Source organism: Camelus ferus, chromosome 1, assembly GCF_009834535.1.
Source record: "Camelus ferus isolate YT-003-E chromosome 1, BCGSAC_Cfer_1.0, whole genome shotgun sequence".
NCBI classification, from domain to species: Eukaryota; Metazoa; Chordata; class Mammalia; order Artiodactyla; family Camelidae; genus Camelus; species Camelus ferus.
This window is the reverse complement of record NC_045696.1, coordinates 22,319,898-22,336,481: the sequence shown is the minus strand read 5'-3', so window position 1 is coordinate 22,336,481 and position 16,584 is coordinate 22,319,898. Positions and strand designations below refer to the sequence as shown.

The window sequence follows — 16,584 nt, the reverse complement described above, 5'->3', positions numbered from 1 at the left end:
GTATAGACACTATGAAGGACAATATGGAGGGTCCTTAAAAAACTAAAAATAGACTTAACCATATGATCCAGCAATCCCACTCCTGGGCATATATCCAGAGGAAACTTTAATTCTAAAATATACATACACCTCAGTGTTCACAGCAGCATTATTTACAATAGCCAAGACATGGAAACAACCTAAATGTCCATTGATAGATGACTGGATAAAGAAGATGTGGCATATATATATATATATATATATGTGTATATATATATATATATATATATATATACACACACACACACACATATGTACACACATACACACAATGGAATACTACTCAGCCATTAAAAATTAAAAATGCCATTTGCAGCAAAATGGATGGACCTGAAGATTGTCATTCTAAGTGAAGTAAGCCAGAAAGAAAAATACCATATATTACTTATATGTGGAATATAAAAAAAAGGACACAAATGAACTTATCTATAAAACTGAAAGAGACTTGCAGACATAGAGAACAAACTTATGGTTAATAGGGGTAAAGAGGGTGGGAAGAGATAAATTGGGAATCCGAAATTTGTACCCCTTGGAGAGTGATGGAAATGTTAGCTATCTTGATTGTGATGGTGGTTTCATTGGTATATAAATCTATCAAAATTCATCAAATTGTACATCTGAAATATGTGTAGTTTGCTGTATAGGAATCATACCACAATAAAGATGTTAAAAAAAAGAAAAACACAAATTTTTGGAAACTGAAAAGCAGATGTATAAAGCTTAAAGACTGAAAGAACTCAAGAAAGTTGAATTCTAAGCCAGCAGTGGTTCAAAGGAAGCTTCACAGAGTTTCAGGATTTGGTCACCTAAGGCACATTTGAGAGTGGGATAAAGGTGACACCAAAAACAGGGTGATTGTTTCAGAGTTACTGAAAAAATAAAATAAAAATTAAACACCAAGATCCCACTTTTGCCCTTCTGTAAGCTGGCATAAGACTGAGTGGGTAAAAAGAGGTTCTTTGGACAGGGCAAGAGGAAAGCAACTGGAAGAAACAGGTATTACTCTTAAACATTAAAAAAAGGCCATCGATAAAATTCTGAATTTCACTCTGTATAAATGTATCACTTTTATGTGTTCATTTTGGAATCTGCATTATTAGGAATTTGAAAAAAAATTCTGGGTCTCTGGCTAAGGGTTGATTTATAAATATTACACACATGATATAAAACTAAAAATATATATATTTATAAGTCCATTTGCTTAGGGGTAAACAGATGACTTGGATGGTATTAATTCATAAAACCGATGTTCTTAGTGATGGTGCTAAGGGGAGGCTGCCCCAGGATGTGCCTCTTCTGGCATTAGGGTAATTTTGAGCTGAAAACAATCAAGACCCAAAAGACTCAGAAAAAACCTTTGAGCTTCCTCTTACTGCCTAACAGAATTTAAGATAGGTTTGTCCTAGGAAGAAGCTATCACTTGCGGGGTGTGTAAAGTATTAGGTGTGGTGGACAGGGAAGAACTTAGCAAAGCCCATTTAATCAAAGTCCTCTCTGTGTCCCATTGTCTTTGGATGGCCCAGCAGCAAACATTTGTTTACCAAACATTAACTCTTTTTATCTTCCTGCAAATTACCTTACTTCCCTTGAAGCCTCAGACCCCCACCTCCAGTATATATACATACACCTCACCTTGCCTTGCTGTCTTTGGGATTCTTCATTCCCATGAGACTTCCCTGTGTGCCCATAATACATTTGATTTTCTCCTCTTAATCTGCCTTACGTCATTTTAATTGCCAGACAAAAGAACTAAGAAGGGAAAGAAGGGAAATTTCCCCTCCCCAACATTGGTAAGGGAAGCAGAACAGTGAGAAACCTTCACTTCTTATTAAGAACAGCATTATCATTCTTGGGAAAGAAGATGTCTTGCTTCACAAGCCTTTATATTCCAGGCTTGGAAGAGGTGAAAATCCTTTAATTCTGAGGCATAAATCAGTCTCTGCATGTGATCACAGGGTTTTAATCATCTGTGGGTATGTTGACAAATCCATTAATTTGGGAAATCTTTGTAAGGACAGATGCTATATTAACCATGGTTATTTATGTCTCTATAATTAGCACCTTCTTGATGGATCAGGAATCACTTCTCTGGTGGTTTAGATGCTATACAATGTGGAATGCTTGGTCCTGAAGCAGAGTCTGATCCTGTGGGATCCTCCCTGGTACAAATCCTTTCCTTGTTTCTTGTTTGTAAGAAATAGGCTTCATTCAAACACCTTGACCTTCCCTGAGCTCCAGAGGCAGATCCAAACAATTGCTAATCAGGGAAGGGAGGGAACGCAGAGGTGAGGGAGGAAACAATAGTGCAGGCTTGGGGCAGGGTCCCAGTTCCTCCTCATGGAATATACATAACAATATCTTTGAGTTCTTGTGGGAACTAAGGCCCCCACCCAGGTGGAGGATGCCAACTTCAAACTGAGCACAAGATTCCTGGAGCTCTGCTCTGTTACCTCACCACCAGCTCATCAGAAGAGAGCCACACACCCTGTAGCCCTCATCCCAAATTTCATCTATAAAATCTGTTCCCCAGAAACTATTGGAGACTTCGGGTTTTTTGAGTGTGAGCCACCGGTCCTTGCTTGGCCTTGCAATATAAACCTTTCTCTGCTCCAAATGCCAGAGTTTTGGTTTTTTTGGCCTCACTGTGCATCGAGTACAAGATTTTTTCTTCAGTAACAAGACCTTACTAAGAAAAGGCGATTCATGTAATGTTTGTGCACTGTTTGTTAGCTTGTCTTGAGGATACCAAGCAATCAGTATTTGAATGTTCCAGAATTAAAGAGATTATCTCATTGTAGCTTCCATGAGACATAATTTCCAAGCTGACAACAACCACAAAAGCTGTTTCAAGTGTCATTAAGAAGTTTCAGATTACTGCATAATTTCAGCTACTGTTTATCTGAATTAATGTACTCATAAACCTAAGTCTAAAGATGACTTCATATAACTTTTCCACCCAGTTTTAATGTAATTTTTTTAAAAAGTTTGCTAAATAAGATAAAATGCTTCTTTGAAATTTACTTAAATCTTAGAGATGATACATTTGGCAAAATCTGTGCTCAGGAATCTAAAAAAGTAGAAGACATTCTGTAAAATTGTAAGCAGACAGGGTAGGAGGTTCTCAGAGAAAGAGAACGAGGCATGGCTTTCTTGACACAAGAGAAGCCACTTTTGGCCTAAGCCATTTTGTGGTCTACTGGCCACGATGCCTTTGCCCTTGAACAGGTCTCAGAAATTAATGATCTTAAGGGAGGTGAGGGAATGCAGGAACAAAGGAAAAGCAGTCAATTAACAGTAGTTCAGCGATAAAGCAGAATCCTTGTTTGTCCTCAAGGGATATGCAAGGCAACCTGATACATATCTGAGTTTTACAGGAACTAAGACCCGTTATCCAGGTGGAAGAAGGAAAGATGATGATGACCCTTATGACTTCAGTCAATCTTTGCCCCAATTCTATGCTGAACTCGCCTCTGCTCAAGTCCCTTCATGAATGTGCATATATCCTTATCTTAAAACTTCCCCAATGTTGCTGTTGGGGAGACACTGCTTTGAGAAAGATTCCCGGTGTTCTCTTGGGCTGTAGGTAATAAAGCCTTCCTTCTCCAGATCTTTGGCTTGGTTGTATCTTTTGGCTCGACAGCTGCCAAGAAGTGAGTCCAGTTTTGGGGTAACAAAATTGACATTATAGAAGTACCTTCTAAAAAGCTAATATATTAAGATACAATTTGTGAGTTACTGCATGTATATCGACATGCAATAATATATGTGAAGATACTGATACATAAATTACATATATTGAGCTCAACAGATCCTAGAGAACCTATCCCAGGCTGTGCTTTCAAGAGTAACAAAGATGAATAATGTGCCTTTGGCCTTCTAGAAGTATTCAGAGTAAGAGAAGGGATTGATAGGTATGAAGATGCCTAACCATAGAAGGAGGCAAAAGGTAAGGATTGCAAATCAAACTACCAGAAGGAAAGGGATTAGGATGGAAATATTTTGGGATAATTGCTAACAATTTCCTGTAGTAAGCAGTTAGGATGACCCTGAAGGGTGGGTTCGATTTCTACTGGAGGAGACACTCAAGGTAGTGTTAGGTAGTTTAGACAGAAATAAGCACTGGGCAGGGGGAGGGGCAGGGGGAGAGGAAGGGGAGAGGAACAATCCAGAACACAAGGAACCTGAGCTGTCAATTAACCAGAGCACAAGGAACCTGAGCTGTCAATCAACCAGAGCGCATGGAACTTGAGCCGTCAATCAATCAATCAATCAATCAATCAGGAAACCAGGATGGAAAACCAAGGGAACAGCACCATTTTTCCTCTCTAGGATTGGCCTGCTCCCAATTCTCGGGAGTGTACTATCTTTCATTTTTTTTTAACTTCACTAATAAAAATCTTGCTTATATTACGCTTTTTGTCTTTCAAAAATTCTTTTTTTTTCAGGTGACTAAGAACTGAGGTAATTCTTATTTCCCTTTTCCCAGTAACATTAATTTTGGTGCCATGACTTGGATCACATGCTTAAACCTAATCTTTCCTCCTTCATTTCCCTCTCCCTCCCCGAGGACCAGTGGAGCACAAGCTCTTAGGGATGGCTGTGGAGGCTGGAGCGAGGATACAGGGCATGGAGCTCCAAGCAATGCTGGACCAGTCAAGCAGTGAGTGGCCCATCTGGGATCCCGTGCCCAGCCAGTCACTGCAGCCATGTGCCGCCTCCCCCATGCCCAGCCACATGCACGCCTGCCCCAGCGCGCTCTGACCCCTGCCAGCCCCGCCTGCCATGGAGCTCCAACTGGAGATAACCAGGCTTACTCTAGAAGCACAGTAAACTAATAACTTCTGGCCTTTACACTGGACTGGCCTACAGAGAGGACTACTGACCACCTTAAAACAATGTTCAAACAAGGGAGAAAGTACCAAACCAGGAAGAGAATAAGACAACATCTGAGGTAGACAGCTGACCCAAGATACCGGACCAGGCCTGTATACCAATTACTTTATCACTTCACACTGATGCAGGAAAATGGCTGTGGGGCGTGAGGAAGGCCATGTCCCAGGTCTCAGTTGAGGCCCTGGCACGTGCCCCGCCAAGTATGGGTCTTTGGCTTAAGTCAGGAAAGAATTCAAGTGCGAGCCACAATTCAGTAAAAGCAGATTTATTTAGAGAGATACTGCATAGAGTGTAAGGCAAGAGAAAGGCAAGGAAAGAAGTGAGGGAATTGGCGCTCAGGTTAAAGTAAAAGTAGGTACACACTCCGTAGACAGAGCGCGGGCTGTCTCCAAAGAGAAGGGAGTGAAAAAGGCCACTAGGCGAGGTGTTGCCAGTTTTTATATGGGCTCAGTAGCGTCACACGCCTACAGGTGGGACCATTCCAACTGCCCTGGGGAAGGGGCTGGGATTCCCAGGGATTGGGCCACCGCCCATTCTTTGGCCTTTTGCAGTTAGCCTTCGGGCTGTCATGGCGCCTGCGGGCATGTTATTTATCACCCTGTTACAATGAGCATATAATGAAGCTCAAGGTCTACTAGAAGTCAAACCTCTTAATCCTCAAGGCTAACTAGGAGTTGAATCTTCCACCATTTTGGTGTTAAATTTGCTGTCATTCCTTGAGTGGTTGTGCCCTGCCCCCTTCCATCCTGTCTCAACATCTTTATATACTGGTCTGTAGCCTTTGCTGGGGATCCTTGTTTCTGCTTTCTGACCTGTGCTATCCAGTTTTCTTTAAAAAAAAAAAAAAAAACCAGCTTCCTTCAATCTCTCTTTCCCACTCGTCACCGCAAGGTCCTATGGTCCCGACAGGGGTGCCTCCCTCCTGGGCTATTATTAACTTACTCTTTGACCTAAAAGAAAACTCTCAGTTTCCTAATGCGGCTGGGGCCATGCCCTTGTTGCCACTATTTCAACCTGCGGTGCCCTGGGAACTTATAACCATATCCTGTTTGCCTAATTCACCGGCCAGCAAGTATCTGACCACCTCTTTCGTACATGGCTTGAGTAACATTGTCCCTGGTGGCCTTTTCTAGAAAACACCACCATGGACAGTAATCATGGGCTGCAATGTCTCTGACTCCTTTCTGGCTTCATGTCCCTCTGGGGACACTTGCTCGGGCAAGAAAACATCTCTACCTTAGAAAACTGAGCTGCTGGAGTTCTAGCTCAAGTTCTCCTCTCCTGCTGCCTTCCCCATTCAGGAGCTTCCATGTGGACCCTCTAACCTGAACTCACTCATTTTTGCTCCCCCTTTCTCCAACTATCCCAGTTGAGTAGCTCTCTAGCTCCCAGCTCACCAACCACTCACAGGGTTAAAACTCACTAGTTCCTTGGACTGTGGAGACTCCCAGCTCCACCCTCACCATCCAGAGAGGAGGCTGGGATGCCAAATCCTCCTCCTGCAGACCAATGACACTGAGACACCAGGCTCTCCTTGGTCCATTGCTTCAGGGTACTCTTGGCTACAGGCAGAAGACTGAGATGTCAGACTATAGCCTGTGGGCTTCACCTCAGGACGCTGAGCTCTGAAGACCACCCCCTCTTCCCCCTGGTATCCTGCCCTTCAGATGAAAAACCAATAGTTGATCCCTGCTGGGACTCCCCTGGGCTATATCTTAGCCAAAAGCATGGCCCATAAATAGGAGCATAAATTCAACCACCTTGCTCCAGCTTGATCTCTTCTACAATACACAGGCAAATGGTCTAAAATGTCATATATCCAGATATTTTATTTGCTAAGGGACAGCAATAGTCTCCTAAGGAAATGCAAAATAACCACCTTGGCCATGGTTACTATCAGCAACCTGCTATCTCTAACACCTCCTTGAGAGGAGGACTCCCTTAAACGTCCGTCCTCTTCTGCTCTCCCTGCCATATACCCTGTGTTTCCCTAATACCCAGGAAAGACATTGCCTTCAGGTCCTCCATTACCGCTGATAGCTAAGACCTGCCCCCTGGTAGAAACACATGGAAAATTTGGTCCACAGTTTATATATAAGCCGTTTTCTCTGGTAGAGCTGAGACAAATTAAGACTAATTTGGCAAGCTAATGGTCTCACCTGGGAAGATATTAATATTTTCCTTGGCCAAACACTATCAGAGACAGAAAAGGAAAGGGTTCTCAGAGAAGCCAGAAAATATGCAGACAGTCTACATCTATCTAATGACGAGTACCCCATAGGGGAAAAAGCTGTTCCCCAATGGACCCTGGATGGGACTATAATGACCTTAACCAAAAGTGGGAAAGAGATCAATTTTAATCTGTGTTAAGGCAGGACTCTGGGCAGCTCAACAGAAGGTTATCAGTTATTCTAAGACCCTTGTTTATCCTCTTCACCCCTTGGCTAGGATTAGCAATACATATTTGACCGCTACCTTTTCAGCCTTCTTATAAAATGTGTTTCTTCTTGTCTAGAGTCAAACTTTAAATGGCTATACAACGAGGTAATCAACCAATCAGCCAAGACAGCTTTTACACAAGCCCCTTGATGGACACTGACCCTTCGCTCACCACCTGCCCAGTGACAGCCAGCTAGTCTGGGACCCCAGTGAGTTTCATCATTGTCCCAGATCAGCAGGAAGTAGCTAGAGCAGTCAACGCCCTCTATGTCCCAAAGATTTGGGGTCCTATGACTAGAGGGGAGAATGTTAGGTAGTTTAGATAATGAGCAGTGGGCAGGGGGAGAGGATGGGGAAAGGAACAATCCAGAACACAAGGAACCTGAGCTGTCAATTAACCAGAACACAAGGAACCTGAGGTGTCAATCAGCCAGAGAGCAGGAAACCTGAGCTGTTAATCAATCAATCAATCAATCAATCAATCAGGAAACCAGGATATAAAAACAGGGAAAGCGAGGGAACAGCACCATTTTTTCCTCTCTTGGATTGGCCTGCTCTCAATTCTCAGGAGTGTACTATCTTTCACTTTTTTTTTTTTACTTCACTAATAAAAATCTTGCTTATATCACGTTTTTTTTGTCTCTCATCAAAAATTCTTTTTTTTCGGGTGATTAAGAACCGAGGTAATTCTTATTTCCCTTTTCCCGGTAACAGTAGCAACTTTATAACAAATGTGTGCTGCTTCAAAGTGATTAATACGAGAAAAGTTCTCATAAAGGTCTGAAATAGATATGAACTTTAATACCTAATCTTTTCTAATTTCATAAAGGTTAATGTGGTATACAAAATTCAAGTTCCAAATATTTTATACCTTCAATTATATCCAATAGAATTCCTGTTTCCTAAACTAGTAGGAAGTCCCTACTCTGGACTCTCCTTAGATTAGGAAGGATTCCACTTAGAAACAAGTTAAATCACTGGAGTGGGGATTCAAGTCTTGATATTTTACGAAAGTTTCCCAGATTTTTTTTTTTTTTTAATTTAAAAGTTCTTCAGATAATTTCAAGGTGCAGCCACGGTTGCAAACCACCAGGCTAAATTGCAGTTGGGCAATTTTGGTCTTACTGATAACCGGTTTGCTTCCTTTGCTGCTTCAATAAATGACAAGAATTTTCCAGTGTTATTTTTTATTAGCTTCTTCTTTCCTGAGTACTTTCTATGTGACAGGTATGGTGCCAAGCATTCTTTAGTGCATTATCTCATCTAATTTTCACAGCTACCGCTAAGGTAGGTGCTTCTAAGTCACTTGCCCAGTTATTGCCTCATTCTGGAGCTCAAGAATTTACCACTGCACTACACTGCTTCTCTTCTCTAGTTCACTCCTGATAAGGAACTGTTGGGAACACCGAAGTCTTCCAGGAGTTATAAATAAACGTTATCTGGAAAGAGCAGCCGAGAACAAGCAGCAAAATGACACAAGAACAAGTATGGAGGAAACCAGGAGGCGGAAGCGGCATGGCCCGGCTGACGGGGAAATTCTGGGAGAGTTAACATCTCTCCCCAGCTCCCCAACTACCGCCACCCCTCCTCCGCCAACAAGCCTTTAACCGTCATTACTTGGTCCCACTTTTCAACCTTTGGTCCTTGTTGGCCAATTCAGGGCTAGAATAACCTTTAAATATAAAGAGGGAAAACCCAATCCGGGTATTTCCCGAATCAATAGCTGCAGTTTAGGGGGTTACTCATTACTGGAGATGGGGAAAAGCTTCTCTAACCCTCCGCCATCAAACTAATCGACTCAAAGAGATGGGCGCAAATGCTGGACGCTGCCGAGGTTAATTCCTCTGGAGCCTTAGGTGGGGGAGCCCGCCCCAACAGCAAACCTCTAAAGGTAGGAGGCGTGGCTGGAGGCCCCACCCGTACTCTCCCGAGGGGAGGGTGGGGTCAGTGCACGCGTGGCCGATGGCTTCAGCAGCCCTTCGGGGTGCGGAGTCTGGGGGGCGAATTCTGTCCAGTGCCGTGCCTTTCAGCAAGGGCGCGGCGGCAGATCCAGTAGTCTGGGAGAGGGGTGGCCCGCCCCACGTGCACAAACCCCGATTTAACTGAAAGCTTTGAGCCGGTGAGGATCCCTGCTCAGGGTTGAGACGAGTGGCTTCCTGGCGCACCCCAACGCCCGAGCGCCCCGGGCAGGGAGTCCCTCACTCCGGAGGGTCCCGGGGGCAGCAGGCGCGGGGCTCCCTGTTGCCATGGTAACCCCACGCGCCTGGCGGAGACGGCGCTCGCCGCGGGGCTCCACCGCTCCCGGAAGTGACGTGTTTCACCTGCCGAGCGAGGGCGGGGTGCGACCGGGCTGCGAGGTGCCGCCGCCGCCAGCAACCAGTCCGGAGCGCGCGAGGCGCCGGGTGACTGAGACCCCGGTGAGAGCCGCCTACCTGCAGTCGTCGCCCACGGCCGGGCCGCCAGCATGGCGCTTCTGCTGCGCGTCGTGCTCCTGTGCGGAGTCGCTGGTGAGTGGGGGACAATTCGGTCTCTCGGGTCAGCCCGGGGGTGCTCGCTGCCTGCGGCCACCCGGGAACAATGAAGCGTGGGGGAGGGGGCGGGCGCTTTTGGGGGGCGCTGCGGCAGTGGCGGCGGTGCGCGCGGAATTGGGCTTGGGTGATTTTGCGCGGCCGGGTTGTGGAGCCGCTGGGAAGGGAGTCCCGCAGGGTGCCCAGCGGGCACTGGAGCGGGGGACGGAGTCTCAGGATAAGGGGCGGCGGTGCAAGGGCTCCTCGGGCGCGAGTGGGTGGGCGCGGCGTGCCGGGTGCGCCTGGCGTCTCTCCCAGACTATTCTTTGCCGCGGATGCAGGCTTTGCTTTATTTGCTCTTGCCCTCTCCGTTGTTAGCCGCCGTGTCGTCTCCGTCCAGGGTTACCCGATTTCAAAGCCTTGGGCGGCCAGTTTTCAGCTGTCGAGCAGTCCAGGCGGGGAGGCTGAATTACAAAACGCCATGATTAAATGGACACTGAGCCTTTCAGCGCCTCAAATCGTCCAGGCTACCTCTAGGAAAGAGGCGCTGAACGAACTGTAGCCTTCTTGGTCACAGAAGAGGCGAGCCCAGGCACGAGCTGTTAACTAGACGGTAACTCGATGAAGTAGACCGTGGAAAATCAAAAAGTAGGTTCCTGCAAAAATGCAGTATTGATTTCTGCAGTCCCTGGGGAAAGTGCAGAGGCTAAATTAGTAACCTCAGTTTTGAGTTTATAATGATTTGATTCATTTTGGTGATAAGATAGGATGACTTGTACAGGGTAATTCTGAAAGGATTCGCCAAGTATATGTTCGACTGCTCCTTTCTCGGGAGGGAAAAAAAGGCATTTAAAAAATGCATGGACCTTTAGAAGGCATACTCATTTGACACTTAAAAAAACTGATCTGTTTCCATGTGAGTGTTTTAACCAGCTGATCTTTGTTTTGTCGAAGTAAGCACTTGTCTCATTAGGGAATCAAAAGATTCATTAACAACACCCCCGCACCCCCCTCCCCCCCACATACACACACAAAATCCATTAAGTGGGACTCTAAGAGGCACACTTCGTGTAGCCTCCGGAAGGATGATTTTTTTTAAGCGCTGTAAAGCGAGATCGAGTGGCCCTTTCTATTGGGATGGCTCTTTGCTTCCGGTTGAAATGTTAATTCTATTGTTGGATTCCACAGCGTGAGCATTACTCATGGGATCAACATTCTATTAACAAGTCTAATCTTTGATCTGAGTCTATTGCATTACCTCCACCTTTTTAATACGTGTTATTTAGACTTGGCTGAAATTCCCAAAGTAAAGCTTCCAGAAAAGATGAAGGGTTAATAACCATTTTACATGATACATTCCCACGTTTTTTTGATCAAGGGCTGAAATGAAGTAGAAATTGAGAACATTGTCATTGCTATGAAAAAAAAAAGTTTTAGGCTACATCTAAAGCAGAGAAGTGGAAAAACATAAACCATGTTGAGGATTTTTTTTTTTCAGGTATATCAGGATAATTGGATTTCATTTTTTTCTGGATACCTCACTTTGATAGGCACAATCTCAACCTAAGATATTTTGATACATACAGAGTCATTCTCATAAACTACACTAGGGTACGGTGAACATCTTTTTAAAGGACTGTTCTCTTCAACTAAGGAAGGCAACTATGTTTAATTTTCCAGCACAGGAAACAACTGAGAAACTAGTTGATACAGCTTTGAGTATTTCTTCAGAGGCTTCTTGACTCTTTAGAAATTCATTACCATGAACTCAATTTGAGTAGTAACATGATTGGATTCTATGATTGGCAAAACAACATGGAGGCTTACGTATTTAAAAAATGCAGTGCTGTCAATGGTAGATCTTTCTCTAGATATGTCTCTATGTGGGTTGTAGAGTTTTGTGGTGTACTATGGTTGCTGATGGAGCTCTTTAATGCATTTTTATTGTCTACCTAGTAGCAAGTCACTAGTAGTAGTGACAGCAGTGGTAGAGCAGTAGCAACAGTAGTAAAAAAGTAAAGCCTTGGCTAAGCAGTTATTAAATGCCAGGCACTGTTCTAAGGGCTTTACTCATTTAATGTACCTAGCATCCCTAGGTATCGTCTCTGCTGTACAAGTGGGGAAATAAAGGCACAGAGTGGTTGTGTAACTTAATTGCCAAGGCCACAAATTTCTTCCAGAATCTTTGCACTTATTGCTATGCTGTTCTGCCCCTAGAACAGCCACTTTCCCCTTTGATTACCTCTAATTGACATCCTTAATTTGTATCATTGGTTATCTGTCATTTATTGAGAATCTTTTATTGTTTTAACTGTGTGCCAAATGCTGAAGGCTTTTAATATTACCCTTTAATATCTTGATCTTAGTTGAATGTTTCCAGGCGCTCTGAGAACGCCAGGATTCAGGGCAACACTGGAGTTGTAAGCTAAAGTGGTCCAAGACCCAGCAGCATCCACCTGGGGGTCTTGTTAAAGTTTAGGGTGCTGCTCCTTTTCACACTGCCAACATGAGTGAAACTTAAAAAGTACTGGCCAGTGATCCTGCTCTTCCAACCATTTGTTAGCCGTTTAATGGAGGCAGGTTCCTATCCTCTCTGTGTTCCTCGGTTGCTTTATGTGTCAAGAATGGGGATCCCACTATATCAGTAGACATAATGGGAAATGTTTATTGTTTTGCTTTACCTGGACTATTCTCTATATTTAAAAAAAATGCAGGCTATTAGATGTGAACTTTATCCCCTCCATACGCCTCTCTTAATTACATTCCTGTCACTATACTACCATCAGAGCAAAAGTTGCTTCTTCAAGACAAACCACCCTACATTGGCTCCATATCTTATCTGTTTTGCCGTTTCCATAAAATTACCCAATACATCTCATTGCACTAGGTCAGAGGGCAGGGGCATCACCTGTGTTCATTGTTACAGTCAGTCCCAGTGTTAGCTTATAGCACCTGGCAGATAGCAAGCATTCAGCAAATGTGTCACTGAACGTTTTCAGCCTCTTTGCCACTAGGACTATGTGTGTGTTACGGCTGTCAGTTCCATCTCTCTCTCCCTCCTCATCCAAAAAAGGTTATCCACTAGTGATTATTCATTCCATTAATGTTGGGCTAAAGAAGTTAAGCTTATGCTTTGTCTGTGACCACATGATTCTGTCCTACCTCCCTGCTTCAGTTGTCAAAGGTATCAGTAACCACATGCCAAATCCATGTATTTTTTCAGAGCTCCTTGATACCTTTTTTGGTTCTTTCCTGCTCTGTTAACCTACTCTCCACTACCTTCTACAGTAGTTTCCTTAAATGTTGGCCTACCCTGGGATTTGGCCCGTAGCTCTCTTCTCAATCTGTCTTAAACCTGGGCGACATTCATCTATCCATCGCTGTATCCTCCAAGTAGTTGCTAATACTTAAAAATGTTGCCAGCTCACCTCTCCTTTGGATTCTGGGCCACGATTTCCAGCCGCCAACATTCCACTTCCACCTGAATGCACTTGAGTACCTCCGGCCCTGCAGGTCCTCAGCTGAACTTACCATTAATTAATTGATTAAATGATCTAGTCTTTCAAATATTGTTGGCTGTGCTAGATGTTCCTACAGTAGTACAGGATTTTTGCAAGATGCAAAAGATTTGATAGACTATTCCCAGTAGATGGAGATCTGAAGGGGTATGGTGCATCTTGGGAGTTGAGAAGTTCAGCACGTATGAATTATCTAACGAGTGCTTCTCAAACTTTTGATGTGCTCTTGTGTCGTTACAAGAAAGTATGACGTGGAGCTTGAGGTTTTGCATTTTAACAGGTTCCACATGATGTCACTACTGTTTACACTAGACGTAAAGATTGTGCCAGGAGCTTAGGAGACAATCGCTGTCAGGTTATGTGTTGTCAAGGCCCCCACCCCAGCAGTGGCACTAAGAAGCTTGCAGAGGTGGTTACAGGAGTGAGGTTGTACATTGACATTTGTTCTCTCGAATGGGGCAGCTCTTGGCAGCAGTTCTGGAACCAACAGATCTAACGCAGGAAGCCAGCTGGGATGACCTGGGCATAAGCAGTCCCTGTTGAAACACAGCCAAATGGCACTGGGCTCCCCCTTTCATCTGGAAGGTTGTTTTGAGGGAAAAGCAGTGGAATCTGGTATCTGGTTGACTGAATGAGAGGCAAGAAGTTGGAGGGAAGTGATACGATTTCTGGCTTGCTTGGATGGTGGGTGACATCAGGAATCTACAGGAAATAAAGAAAAGAGAAGCAAGTTTTAGGGAGATGACAGTGGGCTTAGGTTTGGCCAGGTTGTATTTGTGGTGCCTGAGAGGAACGGAAGTAAAAGATAGATGTCCAGTAGGAAGTTGGTAAGTGAAGGATTAGATCTCAGGAGAGAGGGAAAGATGGGTGATGCAGAATTGCGAATGACTGCTGATAGGTGGCAGCTGTGTAAGGTTACCAGGAAAAGCAGGCAGGACTAGAAGAGAAGGTGAAATGTGATGCTGGGGAACTTCACCCTCTAACAAGGAGGCAGGAGGTGAGGAACCTGGGAACTAAAGAGTGATAAGGAATGCAGGAGAACCAGAAGATGAAGGTGTCCCAGAAACTGATGATGAAACGAGGCCAATGGGTGTTACATTAGGAGGTTATTGAGATCATTCAAGTAGTTATCGATTCTAGAGGGAGGACAGTTTCTGTACTGGGAATAAAGCTAGATTTTAATAGACTGAGTGGGCGTCAGGTAAGTAGAGAATAAGATATGACTTTGCACTTGCGGTTGGTTTAATAGTGCATGTTGCACATATGGCCTTAATTCCAAGGGGGCAGAGTCCATGGGAGAAGCCGGCAGATAACTAACTTCTAGCTACCCAGACTTAGAACCGTGTTCACGTGATCATTCTTTCATAAAACAGTGTGTTCCTCTTTACACTCATTCCTGGACTTAACCTTCAAAGCTTCTCAAGGATATCACTCTCCTATCCCATCCCTTACCTTAGGATCCCATCAACTGTAACAAAGCTGAAGTACCCCTCATGTGCCTTCGGCCCTTCTGCCCCTCCTTCAGTGCGGCCTGGCCTCTCCTTTTCTCCACTGGATTTCTTGAAGGAGTTGCCGGCATTTGCTGACTCCATTATTTTCCTTCATTTCCAGGAATTTTTCTTCCTTTACAGTCTGAGACCCTCCCTCCTCTACTCCTGTGAAACTGCAGTGGCCACTGTGGCTGCATCCAGTGGACACGTTGCACCTTCAGCCTCTTAGCCCAGCCCTTTCGGCGAGAATGGCTCTGTTGATTAGCCTCTTTTCCCCTTGAGCTATTCCTCATTTTTCTTTGCGGGCCCACGTTCTCTGTGTGCTGTAAATGTCAGTTTCTGGATTCAGTTACCATTTATGTCCTTACAGCTTCCAGTCTGTTTCTAGTCCCACTCTCTCAAAGCTTTGCCCGTAATGTCAAACCACACACGTGATGACATCTTTGCTTAGACTTGTTGAACCTGTCAATACACCACTGTCCCGTCTCACATTAAATGGCATTTTGAGGCACCAAAATGCCCAGGGAGGAATCTGGGTACCTTACTCTACTTGTCCTGTTCTCTCACCAGCTTACATACAGCTTCTAAGTCACTGTAACCCTCTACTCACAGTTTGCCTTATACCATCATCTGTTAAGATGGTTGAAATGGCTTCCTAATTGGCCTCTGATTAAGTGAGTGAATAAATGGGGAAAGATGTACTAGGCAGGTATTTTAATCTCCTGTTTGCAGCCTCTTCTCCCCCTCCCTCCTTTTCTGCCTTTCTGCTGTCCTACACAAATCATTTTCAGGTGTAATTAAATAACAGCAAGAATGGAGACTGGGAGCTTTTGATTTGCTCCATTTGGTGGTCAGCAAGTAGTGAATGTGAACTTTAATGATTATTAAAGTAATTAATTATTAAAGTAACCCGGGAAATAATTTGAAATTATCTAACTAAAATGAGGTTATGCCTTTATCTCACTGACTTTCATCTACCTTGCATTTTTAAAGAAAACAAATCTAATGATACAGAATAATTGTTAGACTGGCTTTGGAATTGAATTGGTTTCTATTAGGAGTGTGATGCTAAGGAGAAGTAAAGAGCAGTAGCTTCTGGCTCCCTGCTTTATCTTCTGTTTAATTTCTTCTGTAGGGCTGAGATGGTGGAGTGAGGCAGGCAGGAGAATGTCACCCTGGCACAGTGAAGTGATCTGTCCTGGAAGCTGGTAGTTCGTGGCTTGGTGATCTCTTGGGGCTCTATTACTGGTATTTCTTTGTAATTTGTGCACTTTGTTGAATCCATTGCTGTCTCTATGTAAAAGAAAAATGTGTAGGAAGTTGAAAATGTTTCTGCATTCAGTGGCAAAATGGTGACTTAGAGGGACATACTACTTCTGTGGGCTTTCCCTCCCCTCATTGACTCACCCTTCCTTTCTGGCTTCTAATAATGAGTTAGCCAATTAAAGTTTAAGCCTTAAAGGCCTGAGCTTGACACAGCAGTATTTGCAGTTTATTTTAATCGGCAGCGTTCTGGTAAAAGACTATTGCCTGCTCTGTTGATAAGGAAAGGTAGGGTAAGCGGGTGAGATAATAACAGTCTATTTTTAGGGTAGGTGTGGGATCAGTGACATGGTTCAATTTGTCTTTCATAGTTGGTGAGAAAATGGTTTAATAGTCAAATTAACCAATGTTTATGCCTATTAATACAATGCATAT

General features: G+C 44.1%; 1 protein-coding gene across 2 annotated transcripts in view; it reads left to right on the top strand.

Annotated features, from left to right (window-relative positions):
- Nucleotides 1–9,347: 9,347 nt before the first annotated feature.
- The window catches only part of CXADR (CXADR Ig-like cell adhesion molecule), a 57,769-nt gene continuing 50,532 nt past the window's right edge, over nucleotides 9,348–16,584 (top strand). Inside the window, exon 1 of one of the 2 annotated variants that reach the window (XM_032477071.1) lies at nucleotides 9,348–9,878. In XM_032477071.1, the coding sequence (XP_032332962.1) occupies nucleotides 9,836–9,878 (43 nt within the window). In that variant the 5' untranslated portion in view covers nucleotides 9,348–9,835. The remainder of the gene's footprint in view (nucleotides 9,879–16,584) is intronic. The other variant, XM_032477061.1, reaches the window with a different exon arrangement.